General features: G+C 41.8%; 2 protein-coding genes across 4 annotated transcripts in view; both read left to right on the forward strand.

Annotated features, from left to right (window-relative positions):
- LOC130140051 (protein KINESIN LIGHT CHAIN-RELATED 1) overlaps nucleotides 1–14,634 on the forward strand; it is a 28,076-nt gene that overhangs the window by 1,053 nt on the left and 12,389 nt on the right. The gene's annotated exons all lie outside the window — the stretch shown is intronic.
- LOC115675626 (importin subunit beta-1) lies at nucleotides 497–4,937 on the forward strand. 2 transcript variants are annotated; one of them, XM_030598355.2, is made up of 3 exons: nucleotides 497–637; nucleotides 1,545–3,969; nucleotides 4,056–4,937. In XM_030598355.2, the coding sequence occupies exons 2-3, from the start codon at nucleotides 1,550–1,552 to the stop codon at nucleotides 4,252–4,254; spliced, it is 2,619 nt and encodes an 872-aa protein (XP_030454215.1). In that variant the 5' UTR covers nucleotides 497–637; nucleotides 1,545–1,549; the 3' UTR covers nucleotides 4,255–4,937. The 2 variants fall into 2 exon arrangements, with proteins under 2 accessions (XP_030454215.1, XP_030454216.1); XM_030598356.2 differs by having other exon boundaries at nucleotides 1,549–3,969.

Raw genomic sequence — 14,634 nt, forward strand, 5'->3', positions numbered from 1 at the left:
ACTCATATTTCGATACGCTTCGGTTATCCAAAACCTTCTATTTTCGCGGCGAAAAAGAACATTAATTTCGAACGCCATGTATCGGCATCAATAATAAGTTACAAAAAAAAAAGAAGATCACTAATAATAGAGGAAATAAGATTTACAAAATATAGACGATAAAATAAACAAATTAAAGCAACAATAATTTGTGGGCTACATATACTCGCACCCACAGGAACTATACGATTACAGAATAAATGAACTGTCATACAACCCATGATTATATGACGAAAATGATGAGCGCCCCCCCCGACCCCACGCGCGACGGGGGCGCGTGCGCGTCGGACCACCTCGGATCGTCGCTTTCAGGAGGATCGCCACCGTCTCGGCCACGCGCATGCGGCGCGCGTGTCCTTGTACCCGGGGGGGGGGGGGGGGGTGGCCTTGGTCGAAGCAAGCTCTCAGATAGTTTTGCAAAATCCGAACATTTTCAGATTGGCGTCTCTCTGCACTCTCCTCTCTCCTCTCTCTTCTCTCTCTATCTTTGCTAGGGTTTCAGAGTCGCCGCTGCTGTGTCCGTTCCGGAATTCGATTGACTCTCGCTCCTCCTCCCCAACCCCCCCGGGTCTCCGAGTTCACTCGTCGCGGCTCGGGCGTAAGTTTGCTCTCCTTGCTCTCTCTTCCCTTCCTTCGTTTTTCGCAGCAAGAACCGGCGTCGATTTGGGGGGGGTTGTGGTACGGAATCGTTTTCGATCTGGTGGGGGGTTACTGCGATCGCGGGGGCGAGCGTGTGATCTGGTGTTGCGGTGTTCGGTTTCCGGCGTCGATTGAAGTGGGTTTTTCGGCTCGCGATTTCGTTTCGGGGGCGTTCTTTTTTCTTCTCTTCTTTTTTTTGGGTGCTTGCTTTCCGCGTCGTCGGCGGACAGTGACCTCTGAGCAGCGAACTGCACAGTCTGCGATTTCTTCCTCCCTTGTGTTTTGTTTTTATGTTTTTTTTTTCCCCCTGATGAATTGGATTTGTTCTGCGTGTTTTGGGTTTTTGTTGAACCGCGCGAGGGCGATTGAAAGCTCTCGGGTTGATCTGCTTGTGGGATTTTAGCTTGAGATCGATGATCGCCTTGAAGTTTGGGGCTTTTTGCATATTACTCGATTCTCATTTTTGGTAAATCCTGGTATATGCTTGGCTGTATAGCTTATATCCCGGGTCGGCAGCGGCATTCGCAGATCATGCTTTTCCAGTTTCGTTTTGCTGCTTCGAATTTCAGGATGTGTTGTTTGCAGGGTTGACTGTTTGGTACAGTAGTGGGGAAAGTTCACCTGCTCTAGCTCCTGTTTCCCCATTCCTTTTGTTATTAATATTCCGACCTTTGGACGATCTTTGTAGTTGTTTTTTTGGTGCTTCTCTTGTTCTTCTCTGCTTGAAGCGTGTCGGGTCTTGAATTAGTTTGACTGGGTTTTCAGTTGGGGCCATCTTTGAGTAGAAGAGGACAGCACCTGATTATTTGCTCGGGCCTTTTCACCGAGCTCTCTAATCGATTGGCTTTACCTCTTTCTTCTCTCAGATAGTATGGCGATGGAAGTCACGCAAATTCTCTTGAATGCACAATCCGTAGATGGAGCTGTGCGCAAGCATGCTGAGGACAACTTAAAACAATTTCAGGAGCAAAACCTCCCAAGTTTCTTGCTTTCCCTGGCTGGCGAGTTGGCTAATGAAGAAAAGCCTGCCGAAAGTCGTAAACTGGCTGGTTTAATCCTTAAGAACGCCTTGGATGCCAAAGAACAACACAGGAAGTATGAGCTTGTACAGCGCTGGTTGGCTCTGGACGCTTCGGTGAAGGCCCAAATTAAAAACTGCTTGATAAAGACGCTCTCCTCTCCTTCTCACGATGCTCGCTCTACTGCTTCACAAGTTGTTGCGAAAGTGGCAGGTATAGAGTTGCCACAGAAACAGTGGCCAGAACTGATTGGCACTCTGTTGTCAAATATTCAGCAGCTTCCAGCACATACCAAGCAGGCCACACTTGAAACGCTTGGATATATATGTGAAGAAGTTTCCCCTGAAGCTGTGGAACAAGCTCATGTAAATCAGATACTTACAGCCGTTGTTCAGGGTATGAATTCATCCGAGGCGAACAATGATGTCAGACTTGCTGCTACTCGGGCTCTCTATAATGCGCTGGGTTTTGCTCAAGCAAATTTTTCCAATGATATGGAACGTGACTACATTATGAGAGTTGTTTGTGAAGCTACTCTTTCCCCTGAAGTCAAGATTAGACAGGCTGCTTTTGAATGTTTGGTAGCCATTTCTTCAACATACTATGAGAAATTGGCTCCTTACATTCATGACATTTTCAACATCACTGCTAAAGCGGTCAAGGAGGATGAGGAGCCTGTTGCACTTCAAGCCATTGAATTCTGGAGTTCCATATGCGATGAGGAGATTGATATCTTAGAAGAGTATGGCAGTGATTTTACCGGGGATTCTGAAGTTCCTTGCTTCTATTTCATAAAACAGGCTCTCCCTGTACTTGTTCCACTTTTGCTGGAAACACTTCTTAAGCAGGAGGAGGATCAAGATCAGGACGAAGGGGCTTGGAACATTGCAATGGCTGGAGGGACATGCTTGGGTTTGGTTGCACGAACGGTTGGAGATGACATCGTCCCGCTTGTTATGCCTTTTATCGAGTTGAACATTACAAAACCTGACTGGAGACAAAGGGAGGCGGCCACTTATGCTTTTGGCTCTATTCTAGAGGGTCCGTCTCCAGAAAAGCTCGTGCCTCTTGTTAATGTTGCCCTAAACTTCATGCTGAGTGCTTTGATGAAGGATCCGAGTAATCATGTGAAGGACACCACTGCATGGACTCTTGGTAGGATGTTTGAGTTTCTTCACGGCTCAATGCTGGAGACTCCTATAATAACTCCAGCAAACTGTCAACAGATTGCCACGGTTCTTTTGCAAAGCATGAAAGACGTCCCCAATGTTGCCGAAAAAGCTTGTGGGGCTTTATATTTCTTGGCTCAGGGGTATGAGGACATGGGACCCTCACCATCTCCTCTGACTCCCTTTTTCCAGGATATTTTGCAGGCACTTTATGCTGTCACTCGCAGAGAGGACGCTGGAGAATCACGCCTCCGCACTGCAGCCTACGAAACTCTAAATGAAGTTGTGCGTTGTTCCACAGACGAGACATCTCCAATGGTGATGCAACTAGTTCCCCACATCATGATGGAGCTTCACCACACTCTTGAAGCCCAGAAGCTTTCAACTGATGAGAGGGAGAAGCAAAACGAGTTGCAAGGTCTTCTCTGCGGTTGCTTGCAGGTCATTATACAGAAACTGGGGTCATCTGAGGCAACAAAGTATGTCTTTTTGCAGTATGCTGATCAGATGATGGGGCTCTTTTTGAGAGTATTTTCTTGTAGAAGCGCCACTGCTCATGAGGAAGCCATGCTTGCCATTGGGGCGCTTGCGTATGCTACGGGCTCTGGTTTTGAAAAATATATGTCGGAATTTTATCGGTATCTTGAAATGGGTCTTCAGAATTTTGAGGATTACCAGGTTTGTGCTATCACGGTTGGTGTTGTAGGAGATCTATGTAGGGCTCTGGAGGATAAAATCTTGCCATATTGCGACGGGATAATGACGCAACTGCTGAAAGACTTGTCGAGCAATCAGCTGCATCGGTCCGTGAAGCCTCCCATCTTCTCATGCTTTGGTGACATTGCTTTGGCAATTGGGGAGAACTTTGAGAAGTACTTGACATATGCTATGCCCATGCTGCAGAGCGCCGCAGAATTATCAGCTCACACGTCTGGTGCAGATGATGATATGACCGAGTATACTAATTCCCTGAGAAACGGAATATTGGAGGCATACTCAGGGATCTTTCAAGGATTTAAGGGCTCTCTAAAGACCCAACTATTGATGCCTTATGCTCCTCATATTCTTCAGTTTTTGGATAGTCTGTACATGGAAAAGGAAATGTGAGTTCTGTAACTAGTTCTTGTCTCGTCTCTCTGGGTTTTGATATTTTTTTACGTTTTTTTCTGACTTATCTGTTTGTTAACAGGGATGACGTGGTGACCAAGACAGCAATTGGGGTCCTTGGAGATCTAGCAGATACTCTGGGTAGCAATGCCGGTCCCTTGATTCAGCAGTCCATATCAAGCAAAGACTTTTTAAACGAATGCTTATCCTCAGATGATCATATGATCAAGGAATCTGCCGAATGGGCCAAGTTGGCTATCAATCGAGCCATTGCTATTTGAGGCTGCTGATAGTCCATGCATTCCGTAGTCCTTCATGCATTTGGGTGTGTTGAGTTGGGGTCTGGCATTGCATTCCATGAGTCAGGTCATCACCATTTTTGGGTTCAAAGATATGGGTTATTTCGCCATTGTCGTGTCATGTCAGCAGCGATCCGATGCCTTTTTCTTTCAAATTAAGTTGATATTAATTTTATTATTTTCCTTTCTGTGGAAGGAAGATGGCGGTGATGACCCGCGTATCTATCTGCTAACTTGGCAGATAAGAATGGACATTTACCGAGGAGAAAAAAACAGTTTAAATGGTTGGGGAGGAAGACATCCGAGAGACTGCATTTGGTTGTGCGAATTTGTTTATCATGGTGGGCAGATGTGGTTTCTTGTTATGGAGAGGATGGTGCTGAAGGCATGCCCGCAGAGTCGGCGGTTTTGGCCTGAATCAAGTCTGCATTTTTCTGATCGTCTTACATTTGCTCTGTGTTCTTCCCTCCTCACACCAAACTTGGGTATCCAAAGCATTGCATTGTTACAGTTGTCATAGAGTTTGGTCTTTGCCTCTGTACTCATTTTGTATACTTGCTCGTTGTGTGGAATTGCTGAGAGCCACACAATCTAGGGCGCTCATAGCATGCATCATTCACATTTCATCAGTTTAATGTTCAATATAATGGGTTTTTTTGAGTCAATATTCAAAGATCTTGTGCTTAAAGCTCATTTTTGCTGCCGTTTTCTTGGCCATCATGGTTCAGTTTGATTAGATGTGGATAGTTGATCTTTTTGGCTAAATCATGCTGTAATGGCCACATAAAGGATGTTATTGCCTCCCTTTATTGGCTGTTCACAGAGACAACAGATATGTCATTACAGTATGTATACTGGATTCGAGAAATTGTGCTTCTTTGTCCTTAATTACAGTTGCTGGATGGATGTGGGGATATGGTTGCCATCCTTGTTTGTTGGGCTTACTCTTGAAGCTTGTAAATCTTGTTTCTGCTTTTTTAGGAAGATGCTACTCCTGCTCACTGGCTATTGCATGCAGTGAATAAAGATCAGTTGCAATGTTCTCAGGATGCTTTGAAAATATTTGGTCGGGATGGGGGCAATTCGGAAATGGGAAGAAAGTGGCTAGATCGGGCTGCGGGCATAAATTTGATGCCGATGTTGTGTTCTGCTCTGTTCCTGAGTCCATTCTTAAATTTTTTAATTGCTTATCCTGTTTCCCAGTCTCTGCAGTTATTTTGTATAGTGGAACGTTTGTGCTGAGTCATTAGTCAGTAAAAGAGAGTTGTTGTGGCCCCATTTTGCAAGTCGACCATTGTTATAGAAGTGTGGTATATTTTATATTTGATTCAAGGGAATCTAGTTGCGAAATCTTTAAGGCTTATGAGCTTGAGGACGTGAGGTTTTCTACTTTTTAGGAATATATATTCCTTAAGCACGGACAGTGATGGGTTGGTTCTAGTGGTCAGGGGTGAGAAACTCCTCTAATGGGGAAATTTTGGGGTGACGTGAATTAACGCTAGGCAAGACTAGTCAAGGCGAGGTAAGGCATGGAGTTCGTATGATGTGTGGTGTGTCATGATGTGTGGTGTGTCCCGGTACGTGAAAAACCCTATTATTCCCAATGTCCCTTTTGATTTCCAGCATCTCCTTTAGAGATCCACCCTGAGCGGTTGAACAGCACAATCATGAACGTTCTGCTTCAAGCTGTTCTGTTCGTGTGCTTTGTAAGTTGACTGTTGCCGTCAATTTCATCAGGCGACCAATGTGCGTCCGATGTTGCCTTCATTGTCCCTCTCAAGTTCGTGCAAGTTGTGCTCATCGTCTCAGTCTGGTCCTCTGTGTTAGTAACAATCAGAATTGAGTCTAGGGAGTTCCATAGTCAGTGTTGAGAACGTGACCCTTGTGATTCTTTATTTCCTAGGTTTTTCTCGTTCTTTGCCCATCAAGTTGAGGTGCATTTCTGTTCTCACTGTCGTTATTACCACACCGGTGTCATACTCAACCCATATTGATCCTATGCCCGAGAGGTCTTTGTCTCTCGGATGTTGGCAACAGCGAATGGTGGTGCAGAATAGTCCGTTTTACCTTAGTCTCAGGAATAGGAACGGGAGATCGGCCTTGCACCTGGCATGGGACTCCCTGAGGTACAGGCATCCTCCTGGGAATTGGACGGGGACAGTGTGTTCTAGCTCCAGCAATGTAGTACTTCAAGGGCATTTGCATCCTCCACAAAATTTTTATTAAGCTTTGCATCCCGGGGAAACAGATCAATGTCTAGAAAGGGAATACTAGGCCTTGAAAGAAACAGCTCTTGGTAGGTGAGAATAGACCGCATGTACCATTGTTGTTTAATAAGTTCTGTAAGATATATTTGTCTCGATGCATCTATATCATCTGTTTACTCGTCTATGTGTGAATAGCTTTATCTTTGGTGTAGCAGACGCAAACCAATTAAATGTCTTGGCGGATGATTGTACGGGACTTTCAGGTTGTCCCAATATGTGCTTTTGGAATCGCTGATAACTCGAACGGGCGATAATAACACTTCATTCGATCGCAAGTGGTCATTGTAGTGCTTTATGTGTACGTTCTTATATTAGAACAGCAAATGCTTCAAACCTACCGCCACTTAACCAAGACGACCTCAAAGTATCGCTTACACACATGACAATCGACGTACCCGTTCCTGTATCAAGATCTATGGTGAACCAAGATGTAGGTAGTTATGGTCCACTGAAGGCCAAACTGCCAGTCCCAGCCACTTAACGAAACAGCATCTCTTGATATTTTTTCTAGTTTCATCTACAACTAATTGACAATCGGGAGAATTACCAAAAAAGTCTTAAATCTACTGTAATTATGCCAATTCAATTCTAATTTTTTTTTGCCAACTAAATTCTAAACCTTTTGCATTTGTGCCAATTCAGTCCATCCGACCAATTTCCATCATAAATCACTAACATGGACGCCGGACGTCTTACGTGGCGCGGCTGGCTCTGACATGGACATTTTTAAATATTATTATAATAATTTGTCAATTTATTTATTCCTTTTCTTTTCTTTTTTCCCTTTTCTTTCTTGCTCTTTCTTTTTTTTTTTCTTCCCTTCTGGCTGATCGCCGGCGACGGGCCAAAGGCAAGGGCTGGTGAGCTCGATCGTGCCCACCCCCTCGCAAGTTGATGTATCATTCAAACTTCATCCCTCAAATCGGGAACTTCACAAAGCTCATTCCTATTGCCTTAAGGAGCTTGAATCTCCACCATAATATCTCCCATGGCTGGAAAACAACCTCGGTCGACTTCCCCTTGAGCAATGTGTCCTTGAGTAGCTCGTTCTTGAGTGGCCTGCTATCGAGCGGCTTCGCGTCTTGCAACCGCCGCTTGACCATTATTACAATGACGCCTTCAACAAGGAGAACCTCGCCGGCCACTAGCGAGGCGACGCCAACATCGCCAGCCTGGCGATGGTGAGGCTCGCCCTTACCGGCCCTCCCCTTTGGCCATTCGCCTTAGCAAATGGCTGGAGGAAGAAAGGAAGAGAAAAAAAGAAAGGGAAAAAAAAGAATAAATAAATAAAAATAAAATAAATTCAAAAAAATTAATATATTATTTTAAAATGTCTAGCACTGCCCGCGCCACATAGGACGGCCGGTATTCATGTTAGCGATTTTCGGCCAAAATTAGCTGGATGGACTGAATTGGCACAAATACAAAAGATTTAGGACTCAATTGACAAATAAAAAAAAATTTATAGAATTTTTTTTTTTGTCAATTTTACCATCAACAAACCTATTCAGGCAGCATGACGTATCAACCTTTAACAGTGGAGAAAGAGGGTTTTAGTGCTCTGTGAATTGGCACCGAAGGATTGGCTGATCACAGTGTGGACGAGACTGCACGGCTCCTTTATGCTTATCGATAATACTCGACGAGCTGACTTCTACTTTGAGCACGTTTAGTTGGATGACCCTCGCAGACACATTTGGTAGGTTGTCATCTTCAATTGACTGAAAAAGAGCCTATATGGTGTGTCGTGTATAGTGGGCTGGGCACCTTCTGTGGCTGAAGAGAGCTCACTATCCTGGAATTCTTGAAAGTGACCAATGGAATCATGGTCATCCTCTCTGACTGACATTTTCACCTAAATTAGCAAAATTTCTCAACCGGTACTGTTTCCTTGGCAACGATTGGCTATTGGCGAACGACAATACTTAAAACTTCATCTCTAATATTTGTGACCACATCCATGAACTCCAGAGACCACCATCAGAATGAGGTGGCAACTTTCTTTTCATCTTGGAGCAAAAGTTCTATGTATAGCATATACTAGGGAAATTTTCTGGGGTGAAGCTTGTAGATTCATTGGAACGAAATGTTCGAGCAGTGAATTTGTGTGTTGCCAGTTTAGTGATAGAGAGAAGTGGAAAAGAACCGAGTAAATGGAACGTTGAGCGGCCATTGAAGCTTGTCAAGATGAGGTGAATGAAGTTCCATGAGAGACGGGGTAAGGAAGGCTGCAGGGTGATCAACCTTACCGAAAGTGAGTTTTTCTGGAAGCCAGCAGGGCCGTTTCTATTTATGATTTGAGCACAAATACTACAGAGTCAAATCTCTGTTTTCACTCTCTCAGACGACTTTTTGTCCTTGCTCCAGCTAGTTTCAATTGAAAGTGGTTATGGAAGGTTTGACAGAGACTCAACTCACTCGACTTTACAGGAAAAAGAGAATTTCAACAGGTATTTCCACCGTCCCACTTCCTCACAAACACGCATATCAGACTTCATAAGCATGTCCTGTCATCCACTCAATTGGTTAAACTCCACACAAAGCTTCGAAGACATTATCGTTTATAGTGAATGTCGCTGTTTTAACTTTCCAAACCATCGAGAGTTTTTTCTCCAGAAACAGGAGGGAAATACTAGAGAAGAAAAATTGAGGATGTATAGACTTCATAAGCATGTCTTGTCATCCACTTAATAGCTTAAACTCCACGCAAAGCTTTGAAGACGTTATAGTTTATAGTGAATGTCGTTGTCACTTTTAACTTTCCAAACCATCGAGATTTTTTTCTTTAGAAATAGGAGGGAAATATTAGAGAAAAAAATTGAGGATATATAGACTTCATAAGCATGTCTTGTTATCCACCTAATAGCTTAAACTCCACGCAAAGCTTCGAAGACATTATAGTTTATGGTGAATGTCGCTATCACTTTTAACTTTCCAAACCATTGAGAGTTTTTTCTCTAGAAACAGGAGGGAAATACTAGAGAAAAAATTGAGGATGTAGAAGTCAAATGTATGGTGTACGCTATTGAAAAAAAAAAAAAAAACGGTGAGAGCTTACACTTGGGTATGCAAAATCGCGTAGTTAACTTTGTGCACTAAAATCCTGTGTACTATTCATAAATTTACGACGCGAGTGAGTTTCGCACGGCATAACCAAGTCTCACTGGTGCTGTGACATCCTACATGCCGTTATATACCCCTTTAGTCCTCGTAAATCTAAACTCAGGATAACGCTGGTTCTTGGAAATACAGCATGGATCCTTATAACAAGACGGGAATTGTCATTCTGTTCATGCTCTTCATCAATAGTTACTCAGGTGAGAGAGTTTTTCATATTTTTTCGAATCGCAAAGACTATATGCCCCGAACTAAGTTTGAGCAACAATTTCATTATTCTGTAGCAGCTGTTATGGGCTTCAGCGAAGTTGAGAATCCTGCAGAGTCGCTGAGAAAGGTAGCTCTGTATTCATGTTCAATGTACTTAGTTGAATCTTTCATTTTCCCAGTGGACATGCACCTGTAGCTTTATTTAGTAGTTATACAGCCGATTTTCTGTAAGTTCCTCATGATGCTCAAATCCGTCAAAACTATCGACATTCTTTGCAGAGTTCTCTCTCTAGATAGAATTGTCGATAAGGCTATAACTCAACTTATGGATAGAGGATGTTCAATTTTTACATTCACGATAGGCAATTTCGAAGCAAGTAACTAGAATTATATGTGCTAACTAGTCATGTCTTGATAATACTACATCATAAGCAAGAAGGATTTGTCCAAGCTTGCATAAAATGCCTCCCTTTCCCTTCTGATGATCCACAAAATGTCTTCGTGAAGGTCATGAGTCGGAGGAACATGAGAGAGTTGATAATGCTCGAAGCTGTGTTGGACTATGACAATCCAGGGCCCAACACGAAGCACGACCAAGGAAAAGGCAAAACCGGTCCTGGCGGAGGCGGCACCCCCAACCCTTGACCTGCCCGCTTCTTCCTACTTTAAAGTGCTGCTTCTGTTATGAAAAAAAGTTGTTGCTCTCAATAAGGAGACTGGGACATTTTGACTGCATAATGATCAACCATAGTTCATCTGTTATGATGTTCGATGCTAAAGTTAAGAATTTTAAGGTTGATGTTTCTCTCTGCGGGAACTGGTAATGATTATGTTCCCCCTTCCTCTTATGTACTATTTTCCCCTTAGTTTAATGAGTAACGAATAAATTTCTTGCATCTTGCTCTTCTAACCAAACCTGTGGGCCGTTTTACGTCTTAAATTATATGGTCATTATGTTAGCACTTTCCCAGATATACACCACTAGGGACCTTAGAGTTGTAGTGGGGAACATGAAAGAAGGTACCGAGAACCGAATGCGCGGTACTTGCAGCTTTTGTAAGGGGGGGCTTCCCTCTTCTGCGTGTCCTTAAGAGATCGGGTTTCTTTGGTCAAGAAGTGATCTAACAGAGGTTGATTCTAGAAGCTTCATAGGACACTGTTAAAAGTTTACCGTCGAAAAATCTTTGACTGCAGCAGAATTTTTTATCTACAGTTTTGGTGTAGAAATCTGAGTAGAATCAATGGGTTTGCAGGATCAGATAAATGTTTCAGGGTGTTTGCACCGCTCTTGACTTCTCATCAAAATTAGCATACTGATATGCTAGAGTTCATCGGTTTCTTATAATTTGTGAACTCTTTCCATGTCTTCTTGGTGTTTTGTATGAAGATTCGACGACCATTTTTGAAGCTCCAAGGCCTCGCTGGTGCTTTACCTTTCTTTGGATATCAGTATTACACGCGAAGATAGATTGCAGAAATTGATTCATTCCAAGTTGTGCAAATTCTGGATTAGTTCGGGCCTTGAACAGCATCAACACACAGTATATCATCATGTCAAACCTCTAATTTACTAGAAAATAAAACCTTTTGGATGCGCAACTTTGAAACCAGGAGCACACTTAGAAACCTAAATTAAGGGATTATACCGTACTGCCTGCATTTGGTCAAGTTGAACAGTAAAAGTGTCATTATTTCCTAGATCTACGCAAAGCTTAGTGCATGATCCTCCCTGATGTTCCGTAATTACCGATGCTTGGGCTTACGTTCATACTTCGGAGTCAACTTTGTGATTTACAACCTGATTGCTCAGCTAAAATTTCTCATAGTGTAATTTCGGCGATCTTTCTTCGTGTTTTGCGAGTACTTTTTTTAGGTGCTCAAAGTGGGTGCGTTTGGAAACACTTTAGGTTCCGTTTGTTTCCCGAAAAAAGAATGATTTAGAAAATATTTTCCTAAAACCGATTGATTGTATCGCTTACAAAAATGAATGAACAAATATATTTTTATCGTTTACGAAAGTGATTAAACATAAATTGTTGTTGATAATGAAAACATTTTTCGTTGGCCAATTATTTCAAGCGATACAAGCAACAATTTTTAGAAAAATACTTTCTAAATCATTAATTTTCCACAAAAAACAAATAGAGCTCGTGAAAGGGTTTTTCCAAAATGCAAATGTATTTGGTAAAATGTAATTTAAAAACAAATTAGGAATCAACTTTAACTTAAGTGCCGTTTGGAATAAAACTACATTTTCTAAATGACTTTTACTAGTTTAAAAAAAAGTCTCTAACATTTCATTGGTGCCAGTCTGGCCTCGTTGGTAGCTAGATCTGGCCTCGCCGGTGACGTTGCATTAGATGAGGACATTTCCAGAATTATGAATGGCTAGCGAGGGCATAGTTGGAAGAAAAAATTATATTTACATTTCTGAAATGCTCAAAACTCAAAGCATTCGCAGACCTACCTTGGGTGCCTTTAGAGGGCTTTTGAAATTCAATTGCATCTTCCAAAGCTCTCCAAAAAATTTGCCAAACGCTATTTACATATTTACCCAAGAGCCTTTAAGGCTCCAAAAGACTTAGGTAAAGTGTTGTCAAACGCATCGGGTTCTAATTGTTCTTTAACTCCTTTCCACGGTGCTATGCATGTTTTCCAGGGTTGACAAAGTGGGATTACTTTGTATTGGAAACTTTGGACTTTGTTGATAATTTAGGCTTTATCACCACAAATGGTGGTGTCACTATGAAAGATCTCTGTACATGGAGAAAAAGACATAAAAATGGTGGATTAATGCAGACTAAAGGATGACTTCCTTGGTCTTGCTGAGAAGTTGATAAGTCAATTACAGAGAAAGTGCTCCTGTAGCATAGAACTGACTAGTGCCTACCACCTACACCTACCCTTAAAGAATATTCGAAGCATCGTGGCCATGAAGAGAATAAACGATCCAGATTTACCTGAAAAGAACCATACAATCTGGCCAAGAACACAAAATAGACTAAATAAGAATGAACGGAAGGAAAATGAGAAAAGGATACCCAAAATTTTATAACTTTCGAACGGCGATCATTTAATGGTCATAATTTTTTTTTAACAAAACTTAAGTGCCATAACTTCTAAAAGAATACTTGTTTGAGTGGCATAACTTTTCAAAAACATTTCCATAAGTGCCGATAATTCAACGTGACATGATACTTGTGGTGATTTTTTTGAAAAATTGACACAAATGATCCATGAATTTTTGTCCAATGTGTAATATGGTCTCTGAACTTCTAATTTGTTCAATATGGTCCTTGAATTGTAGCCCAATGTGCAATGTGGTCCTCGAACTTTTAATTTGTTCAATATGATCCTGAACTTTTGGTATGTCTCTAAACCATATGAAAATGTAAAACATTACCTTGAAATTGAACTAATGAAAGGATAATATTAAATATTTTCATGTAGTCTAGGGACATTATTGAACATGTACTAAATATTCAGGGATCACATTTAACAAATTAGAAGTTCAAGAATCACATTACTCATTGGGTTAAAGTTGAGAGGCCACATCGAACAAATTAAAAGTTCAGGGATTACATTGCACATTAGACTAAAGTTCAAAAATCATTTGTGTCATTATCCCATTGTTTATCAAAAGTTATGAGACTGAAGTGAACGTAATCGTGGCACTCAAGCGTTCAGAAAAAAAAGTTATAGCAATTCAAATGACACTTGTGGTGCCCTCGTCTCACGAAAAGGAAGGGATGAAGTAAGTATGCATGACGAACAGTGCCCACCATATGAAGATGCAGAATCAATAGTTAATTTTGGGGTGGTGATGAATACATGTACTCTGCAGATGTGAAAGGTTGACTAAGTTATTTGGGGTCATCATTCCATGGCTGAATATTTTATGAGATCTAAATTACAAAGAGAAGTTGCCCACAACTTTCGGAGACAGGACATCCGTGAGTGCCTCGGTTGGTTCCTACCAAAGGCAGCTGTCGAAGTCGGCATTAGCTATAGTGGAAAAGACCGCCATTGGATGCATGATACGATGAACAACGAGGGGATAAAAAATAACAGATGGGTGTCCTTTTTTCGTTGTTTTTTCTTCTTTTATTTATTCTTTTTGTCTGGGAGTCTACTCAGATGCTGCTATGAAGAAGGTGGTGGGAGGGAAAATGAACCAATTTCTTACCAGATGAAACATAAAGGGAGCTCGATGTTTCTTTCGCTTTTGTTTAATTAGTTTCATTCTTGTTCAGGAGGCTCTTAAAGTCCCAGATCTGGAAAATTCCTGTTGGATACGCTTTTTGACGGTTCATGGACTAGACTGAATGACATTTCTCAAAGCAATGGAACCAGGGCAAGCCTTTTGTTTTGGGTCATTTTTTTGGAAACTGACAGGGAAAATCAGATAACTCATCTGTCAAGAAATTATGGGCATGATTTTGATTTCGTCAACAAAGTGGGGTTAGATTGTTCTCCTCACATTTCTCAACTAATTGAAACTCTTAAATTTTACTGGTCCAAAATAGCAAATTTTTGTCGTAATCCACTCTTAATGAACATCACCAGACTGAGCTAAACCTATGGATCTCACTAAGAGATCCCACAGAATTTCTCTGGGAGAGACAAACCCTTTTGAGTGCTTGCCAAAATGATATCTCACTTTGAAACTCTGCAAACTTTGCCTTTTCCCTGAGCAGTAGATGGAATGGTACCTAACAAGTTGAATGGCCCATGTTTTTTTTGGTCAGGAAAAAAAAAAAAAAAACCT

Source organism: Syzygium oleosum, unplaced genomic scaffold (assembly GCF_021117445.2).
Source record: "Syzygium oleosum isolate NSW1041296 unplaced genomic scaffold, Sole_v2.1 Sole_v2.15, whole genome shotgun sequence".
Lineage (NCBI taxonomy): Eukaryota > Viridiplantae > Streptophyta > Magnoliopsida > Myrtales > Myrtaceae > Syzygium > Syzygium oleosum.